General features: G+C 38.7%; 1 protein-coding gene across 1 annotated transcript; it reads right to left on the bottom strand.

Moving 5' to 3' along the window:
* Nucleotides 1-2,881: 2,881 nt before the first annotated feature.
* actr10 (actin related protein 10) lies at nucleotides 2,882-15,888 on the bottom strand. The gene is made up of 13 exons (XM_005917663.2): nucleotides 15,685-15,888; nucleotides 14,628-14,700; nucleotides 14,450-14,532; nucleotides 14,245-14,353; nucleotides 13,270-13,377; nucleotides 13,027-13,094; nucleotides 12,772-12,851; nucleotides 11,991-12,026; nucleotides 11,342-11,421; nucleotides 11,161-11,234; nucleotides 10,906-10,987; nucleotides 4,369-4,570; nucleotides 2,882-4,195 (listed from the first exon to the last, which is right to left on the bottom strand). The coding sequence occupies exons 1-13, from the start codon at nucleotides 15,759-15,761 to the stop codon at nucleotides 4,014-4,016; spliced, it is 1,254 nt and encodes a 417-aa protein (XP_005917725.1). The 5' UTR covers nucleotides 15,762-15,888; the 3' UTR covers nucleotides 2,882-4,013.
* Nucleotides 15,889-16,799: the final 911 nt, after the last annotated feature.

Below are 16,799 nucleotides of genomic sequence, written 5' to 3'. Positions count from 1 at the left end.
GTTTTAATAAAATCACTGCATCCATTACCTTTTTGAGGAGCAACATCTAAACAAATGAGGGGTGACTCAACTTTTGCATAGTATTGTACATACAAAAATAATAATTATCTTATGCAATTTATCAGCCTACATCAGAACACACAAGCATATTTTATTTAATTATGAAAGCAAATAAAAGTCAGTGAAGTGTCATCTGTAAATTATGATAAATTCTTCAGATATCCCAAAGCTGTTTCAGCTGCTGACCACAACAAATATTGAAGTTAACCACCCAGAGTTCATAGCATCATATAAGCAGCGCTTTATATGCTGTGTTTAATAAAAGAAAAAAATACATGTCAGAATCAGAAACTTTATTGTCATTGTCACGAGAACAACGAAATTAAGAATGGTCCCCGATCACAGCATGTGCTGTGTCAACAGATAATTTTTATGTTACTAGGCAGCCATAAATAACAACAGAGGAATACATTCAGTCATGTCAGCGGTTCAATGAAATTTACAGATTTCAATGAAAATCTACAGAAGTTCAAACCTTGCTTCAGAATGAGGAAGGAAAGTGACTGAGTCAGTTGCTGATGCCAGACTGGTTCTGGTGAGTATTTGAAAAACTGATGATAATTTTTTGATTTTCCCACACAACCAAATCTAGGGTTTACAGAGAATGAGGCAAAAATAAAAAATAAAAAAAATACAGCATTTGTTTTCTGAGTGAAAGGTCTTGTCGAGGTCTGAGGGGAATTAACAGTGTTTGAGCTGTTAGAAAGCTAACAGTAACTCAAATAACCACTTCTTGCCATCTGCATACAAGGAGAAGAGCATATCTGAATGCACAGCACGTTGAGCTTTGAAGCAGACGAGCTACAGCAGCAGAAGACCAATACAAGCTAAGAACAGGAAAGGCTCAACAAAATTAGGCCAAAGAAGCCTGGGCATTGATTGTGTGGTCCGTTTCTGCTGCAACATTTTGATGGCAACAACCGAATAATGCAGTTATGCAATTTACTTTGAGTGACAACTACAATGACGTCTGCAGAGAACAAATCTGTTAATAGATTTTTCACATTACATATATTTTAAACCAAGAACTAACTCAGACTTGATGCTGCCTTGTGTAGTGGATTAAATGCTCAATGAAAATAAATTCATGTCAGTTTCATTTATATAGCGCCAAAGTACAACAGTTATATTAGTTTTACAATAGTTTTTATTTCAATGTTCCAGATTTCTGGAACATTGAAATACAAACTGGATGGATTTCCAAGCATGACATTCCTGTGATTTGATGTTAAAGAGCTAAAATAAAGAGATCTAATGCTTTATTCAGGCTCGATTACAATACTGAAATACTAACTGGCACAGCACAGGGAGCACAAGGTGCATCTCTACTGATGTGGCTCCACTTCTGGATCTGGTTGTTAGTTTGAGAAGTTTAAGGCTCCCAAACATTGTTTTTGCACTCGGGGCCTTCGAGTGTTGCGTGTTTAGTCTCGGCACACATGCAGCAGACCTCAGGTTATCAGAACTGATGTGACAGGAATGAGCAGAATGTCTCAGAGCTACCCTTTCGCCACGTGTATGTGCACTCATGTGTGGCTGTTATCAGGACGTCTACTTTAGCTGATATATAAATGTCTCGTTTTACTTTACACAACACCTGCTCTCTTGCAGTTTGCTGATCCTCCTACTTACAGTTGACGTTGATTTCCTGATTACACGCATGTCCGCAAGTGCCGCGAGCTAGCCACATCACACTTCTTGTTCTCGGATTCTGCAGGGCATGGCCTTACATTTATAAGGCGGGCTCAGATGTGCTTTCACAGCTACTGTGATTTATGGGATACTTAGTCTGGTGCGTTCTGAAAAATAGCCTCTGTGGAGGCGATACCAAAGACGGAGGATGTGTTCCCTCTCACCACAAAACTGATGTTGGTCTTGTTTGGTGCTCTTCAGAGAAAAATTACATTCAAATCTTAAATCTTAAATGAACAATGATAATCTTGTTATTTTAAAAAGAAAGCAAATATAGTGTACTCACCAAGCCTAGCACAGGCCTACAATGCAAGTTCCAACTTCATATATTTGTGGATTCTTCAAGGCAGCTTTGCACGACTTCTTATTTGTCTCTTATACCAAGTCCTTTTGAAGCCCTTCAATTCATCCACTGTATGAAATAGGCTGTTTTAGTGTCATTTCCCTTCCTTACCTTTTAAACCACCTTTCTTTTGACTGGCTGCCTCTTACAAACAGAAGGTTTGAATGGCTTCCATGCTGACAGCCACAGCTCTATGGCTAAAATGACTGCATAAGGGCTGTCTGATCTCATTAACGTCAAAGATTTTGAGTATAGAAAAAAGTGAAGCCTGAGCTTTTGGCTCACATTACTTGCACATATGGTGAATTCATATGGTTAAAATTATAAAAAGTCATAACCGATCCTTTTTGATCAAATAAAGATTTTGTGTAATGACTGCTTATTGCAATCTAAAAGGAAGGGCTGAACCAATATCTGGGGAGTCCCCTTTCCAAGTTCCCACCTAGGCTTCCAAATCAGATAGACAAGAGGTCAGACAGAGAGACGGACAGCTGCTGTTTCCTGTCTCTGGGAACCACGCTGATACTCCAGTCCCACTTCTATTCAGGGGAACGTGGGGTTTCCCTCAGCTGCAGCAGTGGGAGCAGGTGGGACAGCGCTGCTCTGTATGTGCAGATGTGGGCAAGTCTGTTTTTAGTTGATGTTCAGTAAAGGATCATTCATGTACGATCAAACTTCTGCCTGTGCCTGAGCATTCACCAAAGCTTTCACTTTACACTCCAAATTGAAATGACGGCTTACTGCCGTCACTAAAGAAAATGAAAAAGAAACAAATGCACACCTTCGTTTCATCTGCATCACTCAGTGTTTATTCCTGTCACTGAAATCCAAACATTTGATTTCCCACAATTTTGTTTGCCAGTCTTGATATACAGGTGCATTGTGGGTAAATGCTACTGGTTCCCAAGCCGTCAGACAGAGCAGCACTGAGTGATTAATGTGACCCAAAAGGCCAAACAGATGTGACTCGGTTCCAGGACATGCAGGCATTAACAGTGTGTCGGGGCAGGGCTGAATAAGAACATAACCTACACCGTCATCTAAACACAGTGCAGCACGAGTGCAGAGGCAGTGGATGTAACTCAATTTCTTCATTTTTCTTTTTTAATCCCAGAACTACACAAACATCCTCCTGTCAGTCTGGATATTTATTTATAAAACATTACAGTTACCACTTTTCATGGGAGAAAAATCACTGAAAGCATGTTTGACTGTGTATTTCCACAGGGTTTGAGGACTACAGAACAACACGATAAAACACCACACACACACACACAAATCTTCTCAGTTACTCAGCCTGATTACACTTCATCAATATTGCGTACGTGTGGGCGAACACTTTGCATCACGCTGACCCACTAAATAGAAGCAGGAAGCGTGGCTTGTGACCAAAATAAATGACTTACACAGCAGCATTTTCTGTAAGTCTGCTGACAAATCAATGACTAAGTTTACCTTGGTAGAGACTAGAAACTTTTCAGTGGATTGTGCGACTCACTTTAAGTGCAAAAACAGTACAGGAAAATAAAAAACAAAACAAAAAAAAACAACCAAAAAAATAATAAAACAGGAGGTGTGGATCAGAGTGAGAGAAGTACATACAGATTTAGCATCTCGCTAAATGAGGCTTTAACAGAAGACGCAGCTTCGTGGAGCTCAGACAATATTCCAGATTTAATAGAGCGAGAATTCATGTGCAAAAATATTCCAAATGCTGAAAAATCCAAACATCTGCTGTTTTCTTTTGATACTCTTTCCAAAACTCTGCTCACCTGATCAAACAGTCAAAATAAAAACACATACAATAACTGTAAGGTTGATGACCTGACATTAAAAACACGTTGAGCTGTTTGTGTCGTGAACTTCAAGTGTTGTGATGTTATGTTACAGATTACTGAAATGTTGGAATTAATATATTCTACTTCTCTGTAGAGAAGGCTCTCTTCATCAGTGGAGGAGGGGTCTTTCCTGCTTCATACAAAGACTCGGGAGGAGGGGAGCTCAAGCAGCACCAGTCTGGGATTCGCCCCATCTGGTTGTAGTAGTCCCGTGACACAGACCTGCTGCCTAGGATGTCCTGAAGGGCTCCAAAGATGGCACCTGGTGAGGAGTTTACAAATGTTACAAGAGGAGCCACAAACTTTTTTTTCTTCTTACTTAAAAGTAGAAAAATGCTGCCAGTGTGTTTTATCAGAAGTGATGATTGTGATGGATTTTTTTAATCCACAAGCCTTCACTTCAGCATGAATATTCAATTTAATTTCATATCTGACCTCCAAGCCACGCAGTGCAGTTGGGCTTTGCAGGGGGAGAATGAATACGGAAGCTCTTGCTGGCCAGCACGTTACTGTATTTGGGTTTCTCCACCAGGAGGCGAATCTCTGCCAGCAGGCGGTGCAGGAAGCCGGGCAGCATGGCGGTGCCTCCGATCACCACCAGGTTCTCAGAGAGCACTTTACGGGTGTCGATGGGGCACTAAAACAAACACAAACAGATATTTTGGAAAAAAAAACAAAAAACAAAAAAAACACAACGGTGGAAAACATCTGTTCTTCACTATCCGACTGCTGCTACGGGGAGAAAGAGGCAGGAGGTGGGAGTCATCCCAGCATTACAGAAGGATTCTGGTAAAATGGGCTAAAACAACATGATACATAACAGGGACTGTGACGTTATTGTGAGTGGTCTCAGGGGAGCTGCAATACATCAGAACATTATGAGCAGTTCACTATTGTGTAACATCCGACTTAAACGTTTACATCATTACAGTAAAAGTGTGAAGTTGTGTGAAGTCGGCTGTTTGGGTTTATGAGTTTAAATAGGCTGTTCTGGACTGACTGGATCCCCGTAGTGAAGAGCAACAATGCTTTTAGTTGCATTGAATGGTTGCAGCACAGCAGCCAAACAAAGTCAAACTGCACAGCCCGTTTAACTGCTGGATAATGTGCAGAACGACGCTGCGGGGGTTGCTAACTTCCTCCAGCCAGAGATGCTAAAGGTTCAGTAAAGGAGAGCAAGGAACAAACTAAAATCCACCACTAGGAAAGATCAATGAAGCAAAAATCAAAGGAATTATGAAACCTGCATTATAGTACATAACACACTGAGCTGAAGCACACCAAATAGTGTGAACAATTGTTGTAGAATCGACGGGCGGGACTCTATGCATTAGATTAGGCTGACAGAGATCACTCCCACCTTCACTATTCCCAATCTAACAGATGTTCTATCAAAATCTGGTCATGTTGGTCACGGGTGGTGCTAATACTCAGTTTAACTCAATTTTAAACTATATCAAATGAGTTACTAGTAATAACAAGAGCACGCAGAGTGCAACTCCCCCAAACTTTGATGTCTGATAACGGCTGTATCACAACATACTTTTAAAACTTTTATAAAAGCTTGCTTTTTGTAACCACATACTGATGTATGACCTCTGCCTGACAACCTTGAGCAACAACCTAAAATGGTATTTTTTATGATTTTTACCCAAATGATTCAAAAAGCTGTAAACACTTGAGATTTCAAAATGCTCCATGCTGTTTGACCTTGCCCTAACACTGAAGGTCAAGGTCAAACGCTCAGCCAAACTAGGTACTCATATTCCCCAAGTAAGAAGGAGAGTGAGAATGGCATCATGCTATGATACAGAGCTGACAGTGATGGTACAGGGGTCTGGAATTAAATGGGATTTGCTAACAGGCTCAGAATCAGTAAATGCCTGGACAAACTGCGATGCTCCTCGTATTTAGGAAAAATTCAATCTGAGAGAGCTGACAGAACCTTCCTCTTATAAAAACAAGGCTAGCAGGGGCAAGCAAACACATTTTAAGTTGCCCCGTGTTTACAGTCAGTGCACTCCAGTCATGGCTCATAGAGCAGGATCTTTAAAAGTGTTGGCTCACTTTAATGTGTTTAATGCAAATGCATCCAAATCCAAAACATTAGATGTAATAAGGCAGCGTTGTGTAAGTAGTGACACCGGCAACCTCTGGAAAGCTTATCAACTCCTTTTTTTCCCTTTTGTTTTACAGGAGCAGTGCAGCAAGTATGAGTATTTTGCTTTGGTGGGAGTTTCCAGTGCTGATGGGTTTTACAAAACAAAAAATGCCACCGTTTCCACTTCAAGTCAATTATCACTAGAAAAATATACATTTCCTGCGAAAATGCTGTGTGGATGCCTTAATGCTGAAGATGTCTGCTGAAAAAAGCTGAAAAAGTTGGGAAAAAAAACAAACAAACAAAAAAAACGTTGCCCTGAGCAGGATTCGAACCTGGCCCTTCTGGTCTCAAGGCAGCTACTCATCTCACTGCGCCAAACTCTTTCTCACAAAGAAGAGGTGGAGAGCCTGATAATTCTGCTAAAATGAGCAGAAGCTGCAGAGAATTGTGGTGATAAGAGGTGAAAAGGCTAAAACTTTGCAGAAAAGAGGTGAATCAGCAGAATTTCTGCTGAAAAGAGGTTTTTTTTTTTTCTGAAAACAGCTGAGATTTGTGCTAAAAAGAGGTGAAAAGGCTGAAAATTTTGCTGAAAAGAGTTGAAAAAGCAGAATTTCTGCTGAAAAGAGTTAAAAAAGTTTAACTGTTAACCGAAAGAAATGTTGCCATAAGCAGGATTTGAACCCGGGCCTCCCAGTCTGAGAACGGAAGCTCATCACACAGCTCAACCCAGCATGCAAAATCAGTGACCACATTGATAATGTGTTCCATTCATTTCAATAACACACATTAGCAGAAATAGCAGAATTTTTTAAAGTTTAAACATAGTATTTCTGCTAAAACTTAGTATTTATACTAAATAATATTTTTTCCCTGCCAAATCATAGCATTTGTGCTGAAACAGAAAATTCTGCCAAATCATAGTATTTGAGCCAAATCATATAATTTGTGCTAAAACATTATTTATGATTTAGCAGAAACACTGGGAGTTGGTAGAAATACTATGATTTACATGAAATACTTTGACTTAGCAGAGGTACTACAATCTAGCAAGAAAGTACTACAGCATAGCAGAAATTCTATCATTGAGCAGAATTACTAGGATTTAGAAGAAATACTAAGATTTGGCACAAATACTATGTTTTAGCACAAACACTGATGTGGCTCAAGAACCTTTATTGTGCGATTATACTGTGATTTGGAAGAAATACTATGTTTTAGCACAAATACTATGATTTACCAGTAATACTATGTTTTGGTACAAATACTAAACTTTGTCACAAACACTATAATTGAGTACAAGTACTATAAGATTACAGAAATACTATGATTTAGCAGAAATGCAATGTTTTTGCACAAATACCATGATTTGGCACAAATGCTATGATTTAGCAGAAATACTATGATTTTGTACAAATACCATGATTTGGCACAAATGCTATGATTTAGCAGAAATACTATGATTGGGTACAAATACTATGATTTGGCAATAATACTGCGTTTTAACAACAACTACTGAGATTTGATTGAAATACTATGATTTAGAAGAAATACTATGACTCCATACAAATACGATGCTTTGGCACAAATACTATGATTTGGCACAAGTACTATCATTTAGTACAAATACTATGATTGGGCAGAAGTACTATGTTTCAGTACAAATACATGACTTTGGCAAATACTATGATTTAGGCACAAGTACTATCATTTAGTACAAATACTATGATTGGGCAGAAGTACTATGTTTCAGTACAAATACTATGATTTGGCAGGAATACTCTGATTTAGCAGAAATACTATCTTTTGGCAGAAATTCTGCTAAAAGGTACTATTTCTGCTTTTTACCAGAAATACTGTAATTTGGCATAAATACTATGATTTGGCACAATAATCTATATTCAGCACATATACTATAACATAACAGAAATTCCTCCACTTAGTAGTAATACTATAACATAATGGAAATATTATGATTTGGCCCCAAAACCATGATTTTGCACAAATACCATGATTTTGCAAAAATACTATGATTTAGCAGAAATACTATGATGTAGAGAAGTACTTTGCTTTAGCAGAAATACTATGATTGAGACAGTGTTGGTCAAGTTACTTGAAAAAAGTAATCAGTAACTAATTACTGATTACTTCCCCCAAAAAGTAATCCCGTTACTTTACTGATTACTTATTTTCAAAAGTAATTAATTACTTAGTTACTTTTAAAACACGATTTACAACCTGAAAGGTGATAAAGCGATAGATCTTTCAGCCCAATTCTACTTTTTCTGCATAATCCATCATACAAAATGTAATCAAATGGAAAAGTCTCTTTTTTAACTTGTTTTATAGTTTTAATCTTTTAACTTTATGCATCAAGCAAAAATTTAATTATATGCAACATTCTCTGACTTGAATAAATTAGTTTAACATTTAAACCTATTTTCTGCACATTCCAGCACATAAAATATTTTTTGTGTTTACACTCACTCTTTCAAATAGATGCAAGTAAAACACAGCAGAAAATAAATAAAGTCAAAGACTCAGCGGTCCTGTTGCTCTATTTTCACCTGTAAAGCAGGACTGCGGTAGGCGGAGGTTTACCCTGGTGCAGGTGTGCCGCGGTCAGTTGAAGAATCCGCGAGTTTCTCTGTGAATTTCCCATTACGTCGTTGCGCACTTGGTGCTTGCTTGGAAGTTTGCACGATGGACGCTAATGTTTTTGTCACTTTTTATGGAATCAAACTCAAAGTAAGGTCAGTACTTCCACGCTTTAAACGCTGCACGCTCATACTCTCTCCCACAATCGATATGTGATCCATTGTTGATCTGCACACAGCTGTTGTCACTAACGGCGCACTCGCTTACGTCACTGTCGTGAGACATTCGCGCAAAAAAAATCACGGTTTTAGTATATCGGGACAAGCCTTAAGTCTTGCTTAAAGCATCCACACAATTATCATTTTTAAAACACGTCTGTAGTCATCAAGTTGGAACAGCATTAGTTTCTGTTCTACAGTAAGTGACAAACGGCTGCCACGGGTTGTTAGAGGACTGCACTAAACACACTTAAAGAAAACCTGTTCACGAATGGTAGAAGAGGGAAAGTGATACAGGACAAAACAAGCATGACATGACTTTCACCAAGTTCACTGGGGAAAAGATTTCAGTGCTGGACAATGTGAGTACTTGTGTGCAAAGAGTATTTGGAGCTGTGTTTACACCTACAGGCTGGTTCTTGTTACTAAACAGGGAATCAAGGAAGCCTTTTAGGTGAAAAGGGAAAGACCATCTCTGAACCGAGGAGGGCGCCTAGGGTACATTATTCAATATCTTACAATGCTGTGATTACAGTCACTCCCCAACTCTCCAAGAGTGAATGGCACTCTTGGAGACTGATCAGTGGTTATGACAATTTGCATATTGACGATCATGAAACTGAGCTCATTGATAGTGGTGCTGGTTTCACTCATTATGCAAATATACTGTTTATAAAGTTGGAGAAACCTGCAGACAGCTGAGACTGAAGGAGTCACTTGGATGAGTGAAAAACTGCTTCCCCTAGAGATGGAAATCACCAGACAGCTGACGATACAACATTAACACAATACTTCACCCGTGATAATATATTGCTGCAATTTTTAACATTTCGCAATAAGCTGAGTAATTCGGTGACACCATCATCTTTTTCAACTGCAAATTATTTCCTCCACGTTTAACTTCCCAGTATCCGTTTTATCCAATAAGATAATGTTAGCTCACTTAGGTTATGTCTTGCTGCATAATGCGACTGTAAAGCACACCAACACAGAGTAAAACCTGCCATAAATGTTGCCATAAGACAGAGTAGGTTTGCTATTCGTCTACAATTGAAAGGGGTCAAGTTGGCAATTACATTAGCCATTAGCTTGTTCTGAATTTTAGGTGGTAAATGTGTCCAGTGTTGGATGTTTTGTTCAGTAGAGGGAATTTAATGCGAGTTAGCTGTCTTGTTTGTAGTATTCCCAGAGTATTTTAATTTATTAAATAAAAGGTCTACATTCTGACCCTCTGTATCGATACAATATCACCACACAAAATATCACGACACCGTGCTGTATTGATTTTCCCCCTACCCCGAGTTTATCCAACTGAGACCACTATGTCCAAAATCCCAAAAGGTTGATTCTGTTCATCTGGACGAAGTGTTTTCAATGGGAGAAACGTTTCGTCACTCATCCAAATGACTTCTTCAGTCTCACCTGACTGCAAGTTTCCCCAAACTTATAAACACTACATTTGCAAAATGACTGAAACCAGCACCACTAACAATGGGCTGGGAGGTCAGTTCCTTGATCATTAATATGCAAATTGTCATGACCATTGATCAACAACCACTGATCAAAGACCATTGATCAATGTTCATGAGTACCATTTCCAGACAGATGGGCAACGGTTGCAATCACAGCATTCTAAGATGGTGAAAGATGGACCCTTAGGCCTCCTCCTCGATTCACAGATGGTCTTTCCCTTTTCATGTAAATGGCCTCCTTGACTCCACGCTCAAACCAGCGTTCCTCCCTGTCCAGGATGGATGTTTTTCAGTAGAGGCTACGTCCAGAAACAACTTCCAAAGATTGCCTTACCTGGATGATTGATCATGCATCAAAACATGTGGAGTGAAAGCTTTTCTTAAAACGACTAGCCTAAGCTAGTATGGTCTCTGCTGTTAGTGGTCCTCATGACCACAATAGCTTGCCAATGTCTCAAAAGTAGCCAAAAACCATATAACATATATTTATACCAAGGTATAAATAGTACTTTCAGTAAATATCAGCACAGATAACATATTAACGATACACATTACTATGACTAAATGAGAAACTTGTCTTTACCTTAACCAGAGTATCGAGTATCAGAGTGGCCACACTCTTCTCCTCGTTGTCCTGTTCAAACAGAATCTCCATCACCGAGTCCCTGGAAAAAAGGAGAAAATGGCTTTATGATAATTATAACAGCAAGCTGAGGGTGATTACACAGTCATTTTAATTATAAGAACACGTGGAAATACCTGAAGCTGTATAACGTTACAGGAAAATAGAAGGCTCTCTCTGTCTAACTCTTTCTTTAAGCAGACTATGACAGCATACCTAATGGATCCTTTGATATGCAGGATTTTCTCTCCATCAAGCGGGTAATCGACATCTGGAGGAGGGGCGGGCCGCTATGAACACATTTAAAAGTGTTTCATTAAAAAGTGCAGCATTTGTCATTTACTCAGCACAGATGTTTGGGCAGTTGTGGTAAGCAGCATACAAAGAGCTGACTTACCTCTGCTGTGCCATCCAAGTTAAATTTGGCTTCTTGGATTTTGAGGCCTCTTTGCAGGTCACTGACAAAGCAAGTTCTCACTGCAGGAAACAAAACAGCACTGGCGGTCACATAACCAAACTAGTAGACAAGAATGTTTGCGACCAAGCATAAGGAGTTGAAGTATTTTCCTTTCACTCCTTCCATAACTGTGGTTTTTGTTCATGACTTACAATGAATTAAAAAGACATAAAGACCCAAATGAAACATTTATTACATAGCTGACAACCCCATTTTGCAGCAGTCTCAGTAAATTATACTTTTGCATCATTATAAAAATAAGTGGATGGGTGTTTCGCCTATTCTTAATCCTTCATTGTTCCAGAAAAAAGCCACACAAAATGCAAAGGAATTTTTTACTTGCAAAAAAATTAAAAGACACACTTTTGTCTATCAACAAAAAGGCTGTAGCCTCCACATCCTGGAAACACAGACAGGTCTTAAACTGTTCTCAGAGTAAAAACAAGGACTTCTGTTGATTAGAAAATGTAGGTCAACCTCGCTGCAAGAATATTCCAGGGGATGAAGGATGGACAGACAGATTTGTTTGTGTATAGACTGTCCATGGTGCTCAAGGATGGCATAAATAAGGAATGTCAGTCAAACCTACCCTTGATGTCTTCCACTGTTTCTTCTGGGATAGTCCCTGGTTAAGAGATTAAAAATGGAATATAAGAAATGAACATTCAGTTTCTTGAATTTACTTATGCATCAATCAGCCAATTTTCCTATTTCTCTTTCCCGTTTGATTTATGATGCTGAATCAGCACTTAGAGAAGCCGATACTGCAGCAGAGGACAAGTGTGACTGCTGGGTCTGAAACGAATCCAGCTATGAAAAACTTCAGGAAAAGCCACCACTGCTGAAGCAGAGACTTTTTTGGTGTTTGGCACTACTATCATTACACAGTTTTGGGGCAATACAGTTTCAAAGTCAGTGGTAGAGAGTTAATTACAGAGATCTTAGTGGCTTTGTGCTCACTGCAGAGATGTTTTATGACCCATCTAGACAGACACCCTGTTGTCTTTTTAAATTTTTATATATATATATATATATCTTTTCTTATTCTGCTGCAGCTGTAGATCTCACAGCTCAACTCAATATACTCAGTCTGGTTCCCTCCATCAAGAAAAAATGTGGAGAGAATCTCTAAAATAGACTGTATGCATAATGCATAATTCACAAACTGAAAAAGCGATTCACTCAAATGTCACACAGAAACAAGTTCTTCCTATGAATAGTAAATGCTACATAATGGGTCACAGCCATTAAATTCTTCTATTCTTGGCACTGTAAAAACCAATCAGCAGTCCATAACAGAGTTATGCCTTCACAAGTGTCCCCATTTAAAAGAAGAGGACAGACGGTGTGTGCTGACTTTCTGTATTTACCAATGGCGGCTTGTACGCTCTGCCCTGTGGTTGTGTCTGTGTCCACGGTGCACTGTTCCACGAGAAAGCTGTCTAACTCCCTACAATAAACAAACACATGCATTTTATGCAACGAAACAAGAGATTGAAATGATTCAATTCAACAGTCAGAGATTTTCAATCATGATGCAGGAAAGAGAGACTCAGATGGATTATTTTCTCAGTTAAATGTGTACAAATCACTACACTGATGATGTTAGAACCTTTAGTACTTACTTATGGATGGCTTTTCCTCCCAGAGGCAAAGCTTCCCAGGCTGGCAAAATAGGAGTACACTCACAAACCTGATTTCCAGAGTTAAGATCAGCATCATAAATGTCCTAGACCTGAAGCTAACAGTACAATAATGCCTGCCAAATAGTAAATATGTGTAAGATGCATTAATTAAAACATATAGCATGTATATAGCAGACCATATTGTTCACTCTAGAGACCACGCTCATGATGGGAAAAGGATACGGGCAGCACCAGCGTCTCTGTGTAACCACAGTCCATCACGAGTGCAGAGTTGATGCCTAAAGTCATGATGGCCATGAGGTGACTGGGAGCAAATAGCACAGATGGCACCTAGAAAATGAAATCATTCATGGAGTAAAACTTTAGAAATTCCTCTACTAACTAAAATTTCCTTGTTAACATAATCATTTTGTTTATCAGTTATTAGATTGTTCTAGCTTATTATAAAGTTTACGTGGAAATCATGTAAAATTTGAATAACAGGTTGTTAAAGTGTTGAACATGATATGTAGATTAGGCTACTATCTATTACCCATCTGACAATGCAATTGCCACTGATAACAGTCATTTATGAGTCAGGCATCTAATTACACTGACTATTATTTCCTATTATCCATTACATAGAGCATACTCAATGATGCCATGACTTTCATACACAACCTTGAGCATGAACTACAAAAAACAAACAAACAAACAAACAAAACTTAAATATGAGGCACCCATAGGCAAAATAATTTGTCTGCATCAAGTAACAGTAGTTATCATAATAAATGCATTAGTTACCTCTTCTAAATCAGGTCAAATTAATTAAATATAAGGAGGGATTTACACAAGAGCTAATTTTAAGTGGATTACACTGTGATCATCAAGTGTGGTTTTACCTCAGCTGCAGGAGGAGAGAAGAAGCGCAGCAGTTCAGGGAACTAGGGCAGGTAGAATGACGGGGACACCTGCTGTTCTCTGCTAATCAACTTTTGTGCACTCGTGTGCCAAGAACTTGATGACACACATCACAACCTCAAAGCTTATGCTTCCATGACAGCTGTGCACCAAACTGAGAAAATAAATCTTTCCTGACTTGTTGTTTAGAGTTGATGGTGCTCTGTCGTGTTGGGTTTTTGTTTTTTGTGCACAGAGTTGCAAACAGATACTTTATATTAACTGGTCTGATCCCAGCACGTGTCTCTTCTTTCGTACCTCAAACTGTTTGAAGAAAACCTTTGTGAGTGTCTCCCTGAAGTGGGATGGGCAGAGGATGGACTCGATGATGACCACTCTTCTGTCGCGAGGGTTCACCAGAAGGTGCCTAATGAGGCAAATGGGAAAACAAACTCTGATGTGATGTAGCCGCAAGAAAAAAAGAACTTCAATAACCTAGTCATTTATTGGAGAAGAATCTCACCTGAAGTACAGTATGTGGATAAACTCTTTGAGGATGACATAAAGCTCTTCTGTATTGATGTTGTACTGAACCACTTTGACTGCCTGAATATGAGAAATCAAATACCAAATATTTTTGTTTATTCCATTTCCACAAATAATTCTACATAATTCCACTGCAGAACACGGCAGACTCTCACCTGCTGCTGTCCCGGTTTGCGGATCTCGCTCGGAATTATGAACCTGGGCCCCGTTTCCCCTGCAAAGCCACATCTGTGAGAAAAGGAAGCTGTCAGCTAGCATAATAGGAGATGCTGAAAATATAAATATTTATATAATAATCATTACCAGTAACTGTTTTAAATACTATAATTTTAGTTCCCTCAAACTTTATGAAAACCAAAAACGTATTTCTAAAAGACACAGTCATTTAATAAAAAGGGCAAAAGCACTACAGTTTAGTTGTAAATAAAACAACAGTGCATATTTGTGTTGGATGTTCTGTGGCAGTAACTGCAAACAAAGACGACAGTATTTGAGAAGATAATAACAGTCCTCTTGATCTTCACATGACTTAATGTCTGTTTGCCTTCCAGCAAAATATAACAAAAATGACACTGAAATGCTTTCAGTAAATAAAGATCCATTTGCTCTCTATAAATACCCGTTAATATACAACACATGTGAGGACTGTGACTGTGAAGTTACAGAGGCAACGTTTAGATTGTTTAGACATATGCAGAGGAGGGATGGTGGACAAAGGATGTTGATAATGGAGCTGCCAGGGAAGATGTAGTGAAGGAGGACATGCAGAGAGTTGGTGTGACAGCGATAGGCAGTCCTAGAAATAGGGTATGAGAGACGGCAGGTGATCTGCTTTGGCGAGCTCTAAAAGAAGCAGCCGAAAGAAGAATGTTTAAGGTCTAATGAGAGAGCTTTTAAAATTATTAAATTAGCATTGATAGCACTTGGCATTAACTTAAAAAAAATGCTAGCTGAATGCTGACAGTTACTTAACCTAGCCTAGCATTGGCTACGTGGCTAACAAGCTAGCCCACATCAGCATTCACTACCAAAACTGTAGTAGGTTTTTTGGGGTCAAATTTAACGATGTGTTAGACTTTAAGTCTTCAGTTCCCTAAAATAAACCTATAGTTGAGAGGCGGGCGAGTTATTTCAGAAAACAAAGATGCATTTTAGCATATTTTGCTAGCTGAGTGGCTCTATTAGCAGGGCGGGCTAACGGTTAATACTCACTTTGTGTATGCTGCTCCTAAGTCAATAACAATCGCAGTCTTCTCTCCTCCGCTTCCGAGCCCATCAAATAATGGCATTTTAAAAGCTGCGTCGGCTTTGGACGAAAACTGTACGTATAATTAGCGCCAGCAGCCTCAAATTAGCATCCCACTACAGGTCTGTTGTCTTCCTGTTGGACTGGGCGGGGCCTTCAGAAAGTAGTGACATCACGCGAGGAGGGTGCCTGATTAAAATGCGCTTAACTCAGTAAAATTTAAGAATAACGCCAAAATAATGTTTTGCTTGCAGAGCACTTATTGAAACCAGTGTTAAAATTGATGTACATTCGATTTTAAGAAAATTAAACAAGATTTTATTTAATTCTGTGAGACTCAAGTGTAGCGATAAAATGAAATAAAATACAATAAAAAAAACTATTTGATAAAAATAATTTGAAATAAACTCTGTTTAGGTGGAGGTAGCCCGTAAGAGGAACATGCAGAGAGAATATATATATATAATATATATATATATATATATATATATATATATATATATATATATATATATATATATATATATATTATATATATATATATATATATATATAAATGAATTCTGTCCAGAAGAGCGCAGTCCTGGGAACAGCTAAGATACTGCGCATGACCCTCAAGCTCCCAGGAGGACCCGAGCTTGAAGGATAAACCGCCCGCATGGGCGTGCTGGGTGTTTTTTTTTTTTATTATATAAAATTTACCACATACTAGGCATAATTGGTACGACATCTCAGTTCATTCATGTCTGAAATAAGCCGTTTTAGTTCTCTATATCTTCACCTTTAAACCACATTATTCTGATTGGCTGCTCCTTGCAAACACAAGTTTTGAGCAACAGGTGAGATGTGCTTCTGTACTCACAGCCAGAGGTATGTGACTGAAATGATCACTAGATCCGTGCCATAGATCCAATAGCAAGTAAATACAGGGCCACGACTGCTGAACCTGAGACTTTTACCCTATAAAGGCACATTGTAGGGAAGAGCAGTCTGTCATGATTTATGAAATGAGACATAATCAATTTGAAAATTCTGAACACATCTTAATGATCACCCAATCACTGTCATTTTTTACTCTTTA

This window comes from Haplochromis burtoni, unplaced genomic scaffold (assembly GCF_018398535.1).
Source record: "Haplochromis burtoni strain Fernald_Lab_line unplaced genomic scaffold, NCSU_Asbu1 Contig_28, whole genome shotgun sequence".
In the NCBI taxonomy this organism is placed as follows: Eukaryota; Metazoa; Chordata; class Actinopteri; order Cichliformes; family Cichlidae; genus Haplochromis; species Haplochromis burtoni.
Note: the sequence above shows the minus strand (reverse complement) of the source record. Positions and strands in the feature narration are given on the sequence as shown.